We start from the raw sequence: 12,659 nt of genomic DNA, 5'->3' as shown, positions 1-12,659 counted from the left end.
TAGTGAGTACAGAGGCTGGCTATTTTATCAATAGGAGTCAGAGAGAGCTTGTTTCCCACAGTAGTAAAATACTTTACACAAAAAGCCAGTTATGTGCGCGGGCCCCCTTTATATATAATCGTGGCATTTTGGGGTTGGCCAAATCGCCATATCGCATTTGGCGATTATCGCGATTCGATAATTTTTTCGATATATCGTGCAGCCCTACTAGCAATCTGTATAACACTGTCCCAAAAGGGGCAAGTACAGCACCCTGGATTTTGTAAAAGGATCACCAGAAATCCATATGTCAGAAAGTATGCAGAAGTCGCCAGGGGAAGCCGGGAGAGACTACACTGACCAGCTACCAGCAGAGCATAATGAAACCCCCAAGGAAGGGGGAAGAAACTGACAGGTGCAGACATCGGCAAGGCCCATATGTCATATAGCACCACTAATCAGAAAGCATAAGGGCATACCAGAACGCCCGGACCATGGGAGAACCTGACTTTCTCCCTGCAGCTCACGCTCACACAGTACAATGCTGCTGTCTGAGAGTGAGCAGTTCAAAAGAACATCCCTGTGTCCGTCCACCAGGTCCTGCGTCGGATGGAGGACAGGGAGTCTGAAAGCTGGACTGTCATGCCTAAAACCGGACCTCTGGCCACCCTAGGGGCAGGCTGCTGTGGAGGTCACAGTTAAGGGGATGGTCCGCTATGGAGGTCAGTGTTAAGGGCAGATTGCTGTAGAGGCCACTGTTAAGGGGACGGGGTGTTGTGGAAATCACTGTTAAAGGGAGTCTGTCACCTCCATATGGCTCTGTAGCACACCTATACAGGATTGTAAAGGTACCTTTGTTCTTTTCTTTAGATTTGCACCAGCAGGAAAAACTAAGTTTAATTCATATGCAAATGAGCACTCGCAAGTGCCCAGGGGCGGCGTTCAGTGTGTAGGTGCCCAGGCTGCTCTGCCACCTTTTCACTTTACTCCTCCCCAGTCTCTGCCTTTGCCCGCCCTCCAAGTCTCTTGCCTCATTGATAGGTCCAGACTTGGAGGGCGGGCAAAGGCAGAGACTGGGGAGGAGTAAAGTGAAAAGAAGGCAGAGCAGCCTGGGCACCTACACACTGAACGCCTCCCCTGGGCACTTGCGAGTGCTCATTTGCATATTAATTAAACTTCGTTTTTCCTGCTGGTGCAAGTCTAAAGAAAAGAACAAAGGTACAGTTACAATCCTGTATAGATGTGCTACAGAGCCATGTAAGCACTGTATATGGCCATATGGAGGTGACAGACTCCCTTTAAGGAAATGGGGTACTGTAGAGGTCACTAATAAAGGGGCGCCGCTGTGGAGGTCACTGATAAGGGGGTGGGATGCTGTGAAGGTCATTGTTAAAGGGGCGGGAGCTGTGGAGGTCTCTGTTAAGGTGACAGGGAACTGTGGAGGTCACAGTTAACGGGGGCATCCGCTATAGAGGTCAGTGTTAAGGGGGGGGGGGTGCTGTAGAGATCACTGTTAAGGGAGCAGGGTCTTGTGGAGGTCACATTTTAAGGGAACAGAGCTCTGTACAGATCACTGTAAAGGGGGTGGGATAATGTGGAAATCACTGTTAACGAGATGGGGTACTGTGGAGGTCACTAATAAACTGGCGGCCGCTGTGGAGGTCACTGTTGAAGGGGCGGGGTTCTGTAGATGTTACTGTTATTGTGGATACTGTCGCTATCTTTTGACGACACACACAAACATTAAATTAAATAGATTAAATATACCCATGCGAAGCCGGGTCCTTCTGCTAGTCAAAAATAAAAACAAAAATGACTATAATAAAACTGGCATACAAAAAAAAATCCCTGTGCATCACCCAAAAAAAAGACACAGAAGGTATTTAAATAACCCCCCAAAAATATGGCTTTTGTAGCCTCATGTAACCTAGTAATATAGGACATAAGGCCGAAAAAAGACATTTGTCCATCCAGTTTGGCCTGTCATCCTGCAAGTTGATCCAGAGGAAGGCAAAAAAAAAACTGTGGGGTAAAAGCCAATTTCCCTCACCGACTCCAATCAGGCAATCAGAATAACTCCCTGGATAAACGACCCCTCTCTAGTAGCTATAGCCTGCAATATTATTACACTCCAGAAATACATCCAGGCCCCTCTTGTATTCCTTTATTGTACTCACCATCACCACCTCCTCAGGCAGAGAGTTCCATAGTCTCACTGCTCTTACCGTAAATGCGCTAAAACAAATGAAAATGTGTCTAATCGGGGTAAGTGAAGGTCTTGAAATGGTATGAACTGAAGAAAAGAGTCTTCAAAGTGAGAGTGAGTAGTAGGAGGGCAATAATCTGGAGAATTCAGATACCCTGATGTTGTTGAAATTTGTGCTTGGGGAACTATGCCAAATATGCCGGGTGTCCCATTTTCACCAACTCACATTCTTATACAGTATTAATAAATCGAAATATACACTGACCAAAAATATAAATCAGTTTTGCTCCCATTTTGCATGAGCTGAACTCAAAGATCTGAAACATTTTCTACATACACAAAAGACCCATTACTCTCAAATATTGTTCACAAATCTGTCTAAATCTGTGTTAGTGAGCACTTCTCCTTTGCCGAGATTATCCATCCCACCTCACAGGTGTGGCATATCAAGGTGCTGATTAGACAGCATGAATATTGCACAGTAGTGCCTTAGACTGCCCACAATAAAAGACCACTCTGAAATGTAATAATAAAAAAACATTCTGCAAAGTATTTCTTCCTTGACAGTGATGCAGCTATATAAAGGAGTTTGTACATGGTGACTTCGGCAGAACCGTTCCAAATATTGGCTCCATGATGAAAACTACAGCCGATATCCTAGAGCTGGATGTGGAGGTTAGTGGTGAAGCGTTTTTACCAGTGTCTGAGATTGGGAAACTAGATTGTTAGTTGCTGGGAAATGTGTGTGAATATATTGTGTGCATTGCGGCAGATTATGTTGGTGATGTATAAAAGCAAGAAAAATAATACATTGGGCCAAATATACCTTTCCGTGCACGCTACCTCAGGCATAAAGTAGATTCCCTTTAAAGAAATTCTCCAAAGATGTCTCCTCTATTTTAAATTATATTAATTGCTAGCACCCTATTGTAGAATCACTCAATAGTTTTCCTTTAAAGGGGCTGTATAGTGCGGACAGTCACATTTTGTTTAAAAGTTACACCAATGATAGACTGATAACAGGGTTATCCTACTGCTGGTACTTCCATTGTTTAGCTGTAATTTTTGTATTGAACTTGTAAGTACCTGTTTACTTTCCCTGCGGTGACTCTACAGGGTAAATGAAGCATTACATGATATTGTCACGCTCTAAAGTGGGAGAGAAACCACACAACGAACATAGGAGGGAAAGGGGAAAGGAAATAAGGCCTGAAAACTAGGGAAGGAAGATGGACACCTCCTAGTGAAAACCCTAACCAAAGCACTGACTGACTACAAGCATGAACAGACCCCGAAGGTAGGTGCGTTCATGCACAGCAATACCTAAAGTCCTTTCTAACCCTAAAGGACCATGGTACTAATGACAGGAATGAGACAACCTGGTCCACCAAAAGGAAGGGTGAATGGGAGTCTCCCTGAGGCCTTAAGCAAAACAGCAAGCAACCCACAGAAACGTCAAAATACAATACAAAAGGGAAAGTAACACTTAACTTCCAAGAACCTATGGCAGCACCAGGAACTCAGCCGAGATCCAAGCACCAGCTATCCACAGGTCCAACTGAAGCTATAAAATGCACAAGATTGTGTGAGAAACAACTATAAATAGGGAAAGGTAAATTACCACAATAGCAACACCTGGAAGTTAAAGGGAACCTGTCATGTGGATATTTGATTATAATCTAACTAATTATATACAATCATTAACTACTAAAAAGTACCTTAGATGTATTCACTTACTGGTGTGACAGATGGTTACCTCATAATATACACACAAAGATGCCGCATGCTAATGAGCTGATTTGAGTCCAGCGTGATGTCATTGAGTCCAGCGTATATTTAATTCAGAGCTATAGCCACTCCCCTGCCTACCTGCTGCTGATTCATATGGAAAAAAACTGTCATTCAGCAGCAGGTGGGCGGGGAGAGTCAGGAGCTCATAAATATTCATGACTCATCATTATCAGCTGGAGCTTTTCAATACAATATGTTGGCAGATTGACTGGGTCAATTAAAGAAAGTGACCCAGCATTTTGCTAAGAGAATCAGTCACTTATTTATGTTGCCCTTAGTTAGGACACCAAAAAACTGGTGACAGGTTCCCTTTAAGGGTGTGGCCAGTACCAGAAACAACACAGGCTCCTATTGATCCCCAAGGTAAACATGTCAAATCAAACCTTGTGTTGTTAGTCTCAAAGATCTCCTGCCACTCACTGTCGCGGGGACGTCTGTGTGTCTTGGTACGTCCGTGACAGTACACCCCCCTCTACGGGTGACCTCCGGGCACCCAGTACCGCCCTTATCTGGGTGTGACCTGTGAAAAGCTTTCACCAGGTCCATAACCCTTCCAGTGAACAAGATACTGAAGAGATCTACGGAGAGCTCGAGGGTCAATTATCTTGGCGATCTGGAATTCCAAACTACAGTCCACCATGACAGGAGTGAGTGGCAAGGAAGACAGCTCCAAAGGTTCAATATATCTCTTCAGCAAAGATTTATGAAACACGTTATGTATTTTCAGAACCTGAGAAAGTTCAAGACGAAAAGCTACAAGATTAATAATAGCAGTGATCTTATATGGACCAATAAACCTTGTACCCAGGTTCCAAGAAGGTACCTTCAACTTAATGTTTCTTTTGGACAGCCACACCAAATCACCCACTCTTAGGTCCGGACCCTTCATACGTTTCCTGTCATTCACACGTTTATACTTGTTGTCCATATTCCTCATGTTATTTAGAATTTTCCGCCATATAGATAATGATGATGAAAAACATTCCTCCTCAGGAATACCAGAAGTATCTGAACCAGAAAATGTGCCAAACTGCGAATGAAACCTATATGCCCCCAAAAATGGCGACTTACCAGTGGACTTCTGTCTACGGTTATTTATGACAAACTCTGGCAAAAATGAGGACCACTCCTTCTGGTTCTCGGAGATAAAACATCTTAAGTAAGTCTCCAGGCTCTGATTAGCGCGCTCCGTCTGTCCGTTCGACTGAGGATGAAAAGCCGAAGAAAAATACAGTTGTACCCCCAGCCGAGTACAGAACGCCTTCCAGAAACTGGACACAAACTGAGTCCCACAATCCGAAACCACGTCAGAGAAAATGCAATGGAGTTTCACAATGTTGTCAACAAACACTTGAGCAGGTGTTTTAGCATTAGGTAGGCCAGACAACGCTATAAAGTGTACCATTTTACTAAAACGATCAACCACCACAAAAATAACTGACTTTCCTGACGAATTAGGCAGATCGGTGATAAAATCAATAGATAAATGAGTCCATGGTCTGGACGGGTTGGGCAATGGAAGTAGGGATCCGGAAGGCCGAGTATGTGTCAGCTTAGCACGCGCACAGATTGTGATGCATCCAGCTGCACCAATATAGGAGCATAAGAGAAGCACTCCTTAACTGCAGAAAAGGCTCACAACGCTGAATCGGACCACACTGAGACATCCGTCCCTTTCCTAGTCATGTCAGTTAAGGGTTTCCCCACTGTCGAATAGTTCTTAATACATTTTCGGTAATAATTGGTGAACCCCAAAAACCGCATAAGAGCCTTCAGATTTTCAGGTCGATCCCAGTCCAATACAGCATGGACTTTCTCCAAATCCATTCGAAAACCCGAAGGCGACAACAGGTTTCCCAAAAATTGCACCTCGTGTACAGCAAAAACACACTTCTCTAATTTTGCGTACAATTTATGATCTTAGGATCTGCAACACCTGTCTAACGTAATCCTGATGTATCTCCACATCTGGAGAATAAATTAGTATGTCATCCAAATACACGACTACAAACCTCACCACAAGGTGATGAAAAATGTTAGTCACAAAATGCTGGAAAACCGCAGGAGCATTGGTCAACCCAAAAGGCATGACCAATTTCTCGAAGTGACCCTCAAGAGTATTGAAAGCAGTCTTCCATTCATCCCCTTCCTTGATTCTGACCAGATTATATGACCCCCTTAATTCCAACGTAGAGAACACCTGGGCACCAACAATCTGGTTAAACAAATCAGGAATCAAAGGAAAGGGGTAAGGATCATGGACAGTAATCCGATTGAGTTCACGGAAGTCCAGACATGGCCGAACACCTCAGTTTTTTTTGTTGTGCGTTTTTTTTTTTTTTTTTTTTTAGCAAAAAACAACCCTGCTGCCACTGGAGATTTGGAAGGTTTTATGTGTCCTTTAGCCAAACTCTCGGTAATATACTCTCTCATGGCCAGTCTTTCAGGTCCAGAAAGGTTATACAACCTAGATTTGGGCAATTTAGCTCCGGGAATAAGATTGATAGGACAATCGTATTCCCGATGTGGAGGTAAATCCTGGCATCCACTCTCAGAAAATATGTTGGCAAAATGAGATAAATGAAGGCAATGTCTTAGTAGTTAAAACAGAAAAATGTATTAAGACAATTGTCAATGCAATAATCACCCCAATCCAGAATCTGTCTATCTTGCCAATCCATGGTTGGATTGTGCTTGCTCAACCATGGCAAACCCAGAACCACCAGAGCAGGGAGACCCTCCAACACAAAACACAAGATAAATTCCTGATGAAAGTCACCCATTCTTAATCTGATATCATGCACCACTTCCGATAAACACTTCGGAGCTAGAGGTGCAGAATCAATAGCAAAAATTGAAATATTTTTCTCTAATGCACTCTGTGACCACCCGTGCATACGGACGAACTGAGCATCAATCAGGTTCACCCCTGCGCCGCTGTCGATAAACACCTCAATCCCCAGCTTTTTACTTTAGCCCCAACTCATCAGTCAGGAGAAATCGGGTACTACCAGTGAAAGAGAACTGCACGTTCTGACTGCCCTCTCACCCCTCCAAGAGTCAGATGGGAATTAAATGTCCCCCTTTTTTTTTTTGTATGGACATACTCCAATAAAATTTCCCTCCTGTCCGCAGAAAAAACACACTCCCTTCTTACGACCAGTACGCTTAAAAGAGGATACAGGAGTAGCTCCCCCTAACTGCATGAGTTCATTCCCAGACCTAAACTCAGGAGTATCTTCACCTCTTCACCCAAAGTGTCAGAGGAGGACGATACATCATGTGATAGTACGTCCTAAGAGTGGGGGGGCCCTGGATCTCTCTCTCAGGCGCCTCTCCATGCATATGGCAAGAGACACAGCAGCCTCCAGAGACACAGGAGTTTCATGAAAGGCCAAAGCGTCCTTCAGCCTCTCTGATAACCCCTGACAAAACTGGCTACGGAAAGCCGGATCATTCCACTCAGTATCTGTAGCCCACCTCCTAAACTCTGAGCAATAAATCTCAGCAGAACGATCTCCCTGACGAAGGCAACGCAGCTTGGTCTCGGCCAGGGATGTCCGATCCGGGTCGTCATAAATAAAACCCAAAGCTTCGGAAAATTCATCCACCGACCGGAGAGACCGTGATCCCGTCAGCAGAGAAAAAGCCCAAGACTGCGTATCCGCCTTAAGAAATGAAATAACCACACCGACTTGCTGATTCTCATCCCCAGATGAGTGTGGACGTAGCCTAAAATACAGTTTGTATGCCTCTCTAAACAAAATGAAATTATCACGTCCCCCAAAGAATCTGTACGGGAGATCCACTTTAGACTCCAGATGGGTCTGGTCTCCAGCACCACCACCAGGACCAACAGTCTGTGGTCTCTGAATCTGCGAGACAGTCGAGCTGGGGTCGGCTATTTCCAAAGACAGCCCTTGCAACTGTCCTGCCAGTGCAGCAATTGGATCAATGGCTGCACTCAAACCAGCAAGAAAAAAAGACTGTTTATAATGTCACGCTCTAAAGTGGGAGGGAAACCCGACACCGAACATAGGAGGGAAAGTGGAAGGGAAATAAGGCTTGAATACTAGGGAAGGAAGATGGACACATCCTAGTGAAAACCTTAACCAAAGCACTGACTGCCAGTATGAATAGACCCCAAAGGTAGGCGAGTTCATAAACAGGAATACCTAAAGTCCTTTCTAACCCTAAAGGACCCTGGTACTAATGACAGGAATAAGACAACCTGTTCCTCCAAAAGAAAGGATGAACGGGAGTCTCCCTGAGGCCTTAAAGGGAATCTGTCACCAGAATCATCACCATTAAACTAAAACTATTGTCTTGTAGCACTTACTACCTCCTTTCCAGATGTGCCTTTCTTTCCTTTCCTTCCTTGGTTTCTATCTTGAAAAAAATCCACTTTATTCCTTATGCAAATGATCTAGTAAGATGCCCCGAGGGGCGTTATTATTGTTCAAAGGTGCCCAGCAACACCCCCATTGAGTGCCCAGGCCCGCCCTCCAGCAGAGCCCAAGCACGAAAGCACGCTTCTCCTTGGCTCATACTCTACACCCCCAGCAGCACAGTTGTCCCCCCCCCCTCCCCCACCACCACCACACACACTATATCACTAACAGCAGAGAACCCCTCTCACCCTTGCCTTCAGTGTCACTGACAAATCTCGCCGCGATCTTCCAGCAGAGGATGAAACCGTCACTGGACCTGGCGAATGCCCAGTGAAACATTTGAGGCTGATTCCCTCAGTTGAACCGGAAGAGTGGAGGCGTAGGCAGTTTTCGGAATTGAGGGCATCAGCCTCAAATTTTTCACTGGGCATGCGCTAAGCCCAGTGATGGTTTCATCCTCTGCTGGAAGATCGCGGTGAGATTTGTCAGTGACACTGAAGGCAAGGGTGAAAGAGGTTCTCTGCTGTTACTGATATAGTGCGAGGGTGGGGGGGGGGACAACGGCGCTGCTGGGGGTGTAGAGTATGAGCCGAGGAGAGGCGTGCTTGGGCTCTGCTGGAAGGCGGACCTGGGCACTCAATGGGGGTGTTCATGGGAACCTTTGAACAATAATAACGCCCCTCTGGGCACCTTACTAGCTCATTTGCATAAGGAATACGTGGATTTTTTCAAGATGGAAACCAAGCAGCAGCAAGGAAAGAAAAGCACATCTGGAAAGGAGGTAAGTGCTACAAGACAATAGTTTTAGTTTAATGGTGATGATTCTGGTGACAGATTCCCTTTAAACAAGACAACAAGGAAATGCAACACACAGAAACGTCAAAATAAAATACAAAAGGGAAAGGTAACACTTAACTTTCAAGAAGCAACGGCAGCACCAGGAACTCAGCCGAGATCCAAGCATCAGCTATCCACAGGTCCAACTGAAGCTAAAAAAAGCACGGCATTGTGGGAGAAATAACTATGAGGGTCCATTCACACGTCTGTGGTGTATTGCGGATCCGCAATAAACCCGGCCGTCACTCCCATAGAACTGCCTATTCTTGTCTGCAATTGCAGACAAGAATAGGATATGTTCAACTTTTTTCTGGAGCTGTGGACCGGAAGATCGAGGGCACTCTCCGGAAATGCAGATGTGGAGAGCACATAGTGTGCTGTCCGCATCCATTCCTGCCCCATTGAGAATGAATGGGTCCGCACCCATTCCGGAACGGATGCGGACCCATTTCACGGACGTGTGAATGGACCCTATATAGGGAAAGTTAAATGACCACAATAGCAACACAGATGCCTATTGATCCACAAGGTAAACGCGGGGACGTCCGTATGTCTTGGTACGTCAGTGACAGATATCCATTCAAATCAACAGTCTGTCCATGTTCAAATTGAAGACCTTGGACAAGAGTAGCAGTTTTTTAGAATAGTTTTTTTTTTTTCATCTCATATAAGCAAAATTTGGCTCAGAGCAAAATTAAATCAGCGGCCCCTAAACAGAGAGGTGGTTGAACTGCAGTTTATTAAATAAAATAACCAGCAAGATTCATACCCCTGTCTCATCAATCAGAATACAGTAGTAGTAGCAATAGTGCAGTATGACTAGTTACTTTTTGGCATGTCCATGTAATATGCTTAATTGCCTGTCCTTTTACGAGGTTGGGGGGGCCCATCCCATACAACAATGCTAAATAAGCTATTTTACTTTCAAATATTAGGAATTTACTTTTTGAAGCTCTGTGAATAATCATTTTTTAAATTTCCTCCATTACTTAAAATGCTTCAGCGCTTTGATTTAAAATGTACCTCCAGTTATCAACATTTTTGTCTTTGTATGGATTGAAGCTATATTCTGATATAAAGCTCCAAATCCCCTGCTTCCCTTTACACACCCATAGATTTTAATGACAAAATTCTCGTTGCTTTTAACCACAACCAGGTAGTCTGTGCAAATCGGTCTTCAAAAAGATGCACTTAGTCGTTCTGGAGGAAGGCAGACGTTTTTCAATGGCTGTGTGAAGGGGAATAGGGGGCCTAGAGAGATTTAACGGAAAACTGAGATTTGGCCCAGTTGTCCTCCATAACAACTTACCACCATAGGATAGGTGATGTGTATCTGAATGGTAAGGGTCTAGTCAATCACCAGAATGGGGTTCCAGAGTCCCTGGAGTGGTGGCCGTGTACTTCTGCTTCATGGAATCTTTGTGGGACTGCAGAAGATAACCAGGTACAGCGCTCTGGCAGCCCCATATGAATGAAGTAGCAGCGCACATGTGTAACCTCCACTCCATACACTCCAGAGACTTAGGCCTGATTCACACGACCGTTCTCAGTCTGGGAAGCCCGGCCCATGTGTCGCCCACATCTTCCGGACTGACCATGTGAGCACAGTACAATAGACCCACAGTCAGATTGGAAATGACTGTATTATAAATCACTATGATGCAGTCAGTTTGGGTCTGGGAAATGTGGCTAACACATTGGCTATGTTTCTCAGACCAAGGACAGTCGTGTGAATCAGGCCTTAGATACTTGTACACTCAGATACATTTCTTAATTGTTTTAGACACTTTCAGACATTTTCTGCAGCTTGTCCTACAAGGAGTGTGGCTTAGCGGAAAGATGACATTCCTGTGGCACCATGCGCCAAGATTTTAAACTAAACTTAGACTAGACAGCATCTGCCACTGTAATAATATATGGCAGGGTTTGAAGAGGTTTTCCAGGAAATTAGTTAATTTGCTCTCCAGCCTGTAATACCTGTGGAAAAAATCTATACTCACCTGCTCCCATACACCCCCCCCCCCCCCCCCTCCACTCCGTTCTGTCTCCCTGCCTCTCTTACCTTGTCCTCTGGTCCCTGCACAGACAGAATCATGGTCGCTGCCGCAGCCAATGACTGGGTCCTAAACCCAGTTGTAATGTGCCGCTTGGAGACATGTCACCTCTGAGGCCAGTCATTGGCTGTAGCGGCGCACATGACTCCATCTGGAAGTTGACAGACAAGGACTGGGAGACCAGTGAAGAGAGGCATGGAGCTAATGAGTATGAATTTCTCCAGGTATTCCTGGACAGCCCCTTTAAGACTGTCTATGTTTATAGTCTTACTTTAAACAGTGTTAGTAATGTGGCCATTCTCTTTTTTACCTTTTTCTTTCTGTCTTTGTTAGTCTGTGGATGTGGACTGGCCGCCTTCTTTAGAAGACTGATATTTTGCAAGAGTTGAAACTCACCATGTGTACATTGGCACAACAGTGGACAAAACCGCATTCACTGGATCATATTGATCTGTCATTATATGTGGTTAACAGTCATGGCATAGTATGTGAATTATGTTTCTGCAAGACGAGAAAAGGTGAAGATGAACAAGAAAATGAATTATTTTTAGTCACATGATGTCAAAACCTCTTTTTTATATAATGTTTGTACTACCTTGAGGGAGGTTATAAGGGAATTTACAGACAACCCGTGGAGATGCCACATGGATTACAAGAGAAGAAGGAAATAAATGAAAACCTTCAGAAATGTGTACCTTCAAACTGGTTGCAGGCAGTGTGCTGTATACTGATGGTTCACGGTCTATGTGTATCATTTTGGGTTTCAATATTATTTTTAAGAATAAAATTCCACAGTTTTTGCCATGTTAGTTGTGACTTTGGAAACCTTTTTCTTTTACAGATCTCCAAATAGCCTGATCCCTATCATTGAGTTAAATAATACATTTATGGCTTTTAACAATCACCTCTTAGGCTGAGTTCACACGGGCGTGACGGATTGGCTCAGGATGCGTTCAGGATGCGTTCAGTGAAACTCACACAATTTTGTAAGCAAGTTCAGTCAATTTTGTCTGCGATTGCGTTCAGTTGTTCATTTTGATGCGTTTTTCACTAGCGTGATAAAAAACTGAAGGTTTACAAACAACATCTCTTAGCAACCATCAGTGAAAAACACATCGCACCCGAACCTGCTTGCGGATGCAATGCATTTTTCACAGCAGCCCCATTCACTTCTATGGGGCCAGGGCTGCGTAAAAAACGCACAATATAGAACATGCTGCGATTTTCACGCAACGCAGAACTGATGCGTGAAAAACAACGCTCGTGTACACAGACCCATTGAAAGGAATGGGTCAGGATTCAGTGCGGGGGCAATGCGTTCACGTCACGCATTGCACCCGCGCGGAAAACTTGCTCGTGTGAAAGGGACCTTACAGGCACTAACTGCATGTATACGTACAC

At 44.6% G+C, this 12,659-nt stretch overlaps 1 protein-coding gene across 2 annotated transcripts in view; it reads left to right on the top strand.

Moving 5' to 3' along the window:
- Nucleotides 1–12,062, top strand: part of PUS10 (pseudouridine synthase 10) — a 124,383-nt gene extending 112,321 nt beyond the window's left edge. For both annotated transcript variants that reach the window (XM_044290578.1, XM_044290577.1), the window contains 2 exons: nucleotides 2,761–2,860; nucleotides 11,592–12,062. In XM_044290578.1, coding sequence (XP_044146513.1) covers nucleotides 2,761–2,860; nucleotides 11,592–11,630 — 139 coding nt within the window. In that variant the 3' untranslated portion in view covers nucleotides 11,631–12,062. The remainder of the gene's footprint in view (nucleotides 1–2,760; nucleotides 2,861–11,591) is intronic.
- The last annotated feature ends 597 nt before the right edge of the window (nucleotides 12,063–12,659 follow it).

The sequence above is a fragment of the Bufo gargarizans genome, chromosome 4 (assembly GCF_014858855.1).
Source record: "Bufo gargarizans isolate SCDJY-AF-19 chromosome 4, ASM1485885v1, whole genome shotgun sequence".
NCBI lineage: Eukaryota > Metazoa > Chordata > Amphibia > Anura > Bufonidae > Bufo > Bufo gargarizans.
This window is presented reverse-complemented; position numbering and strand designations above follow the sequence as displayed.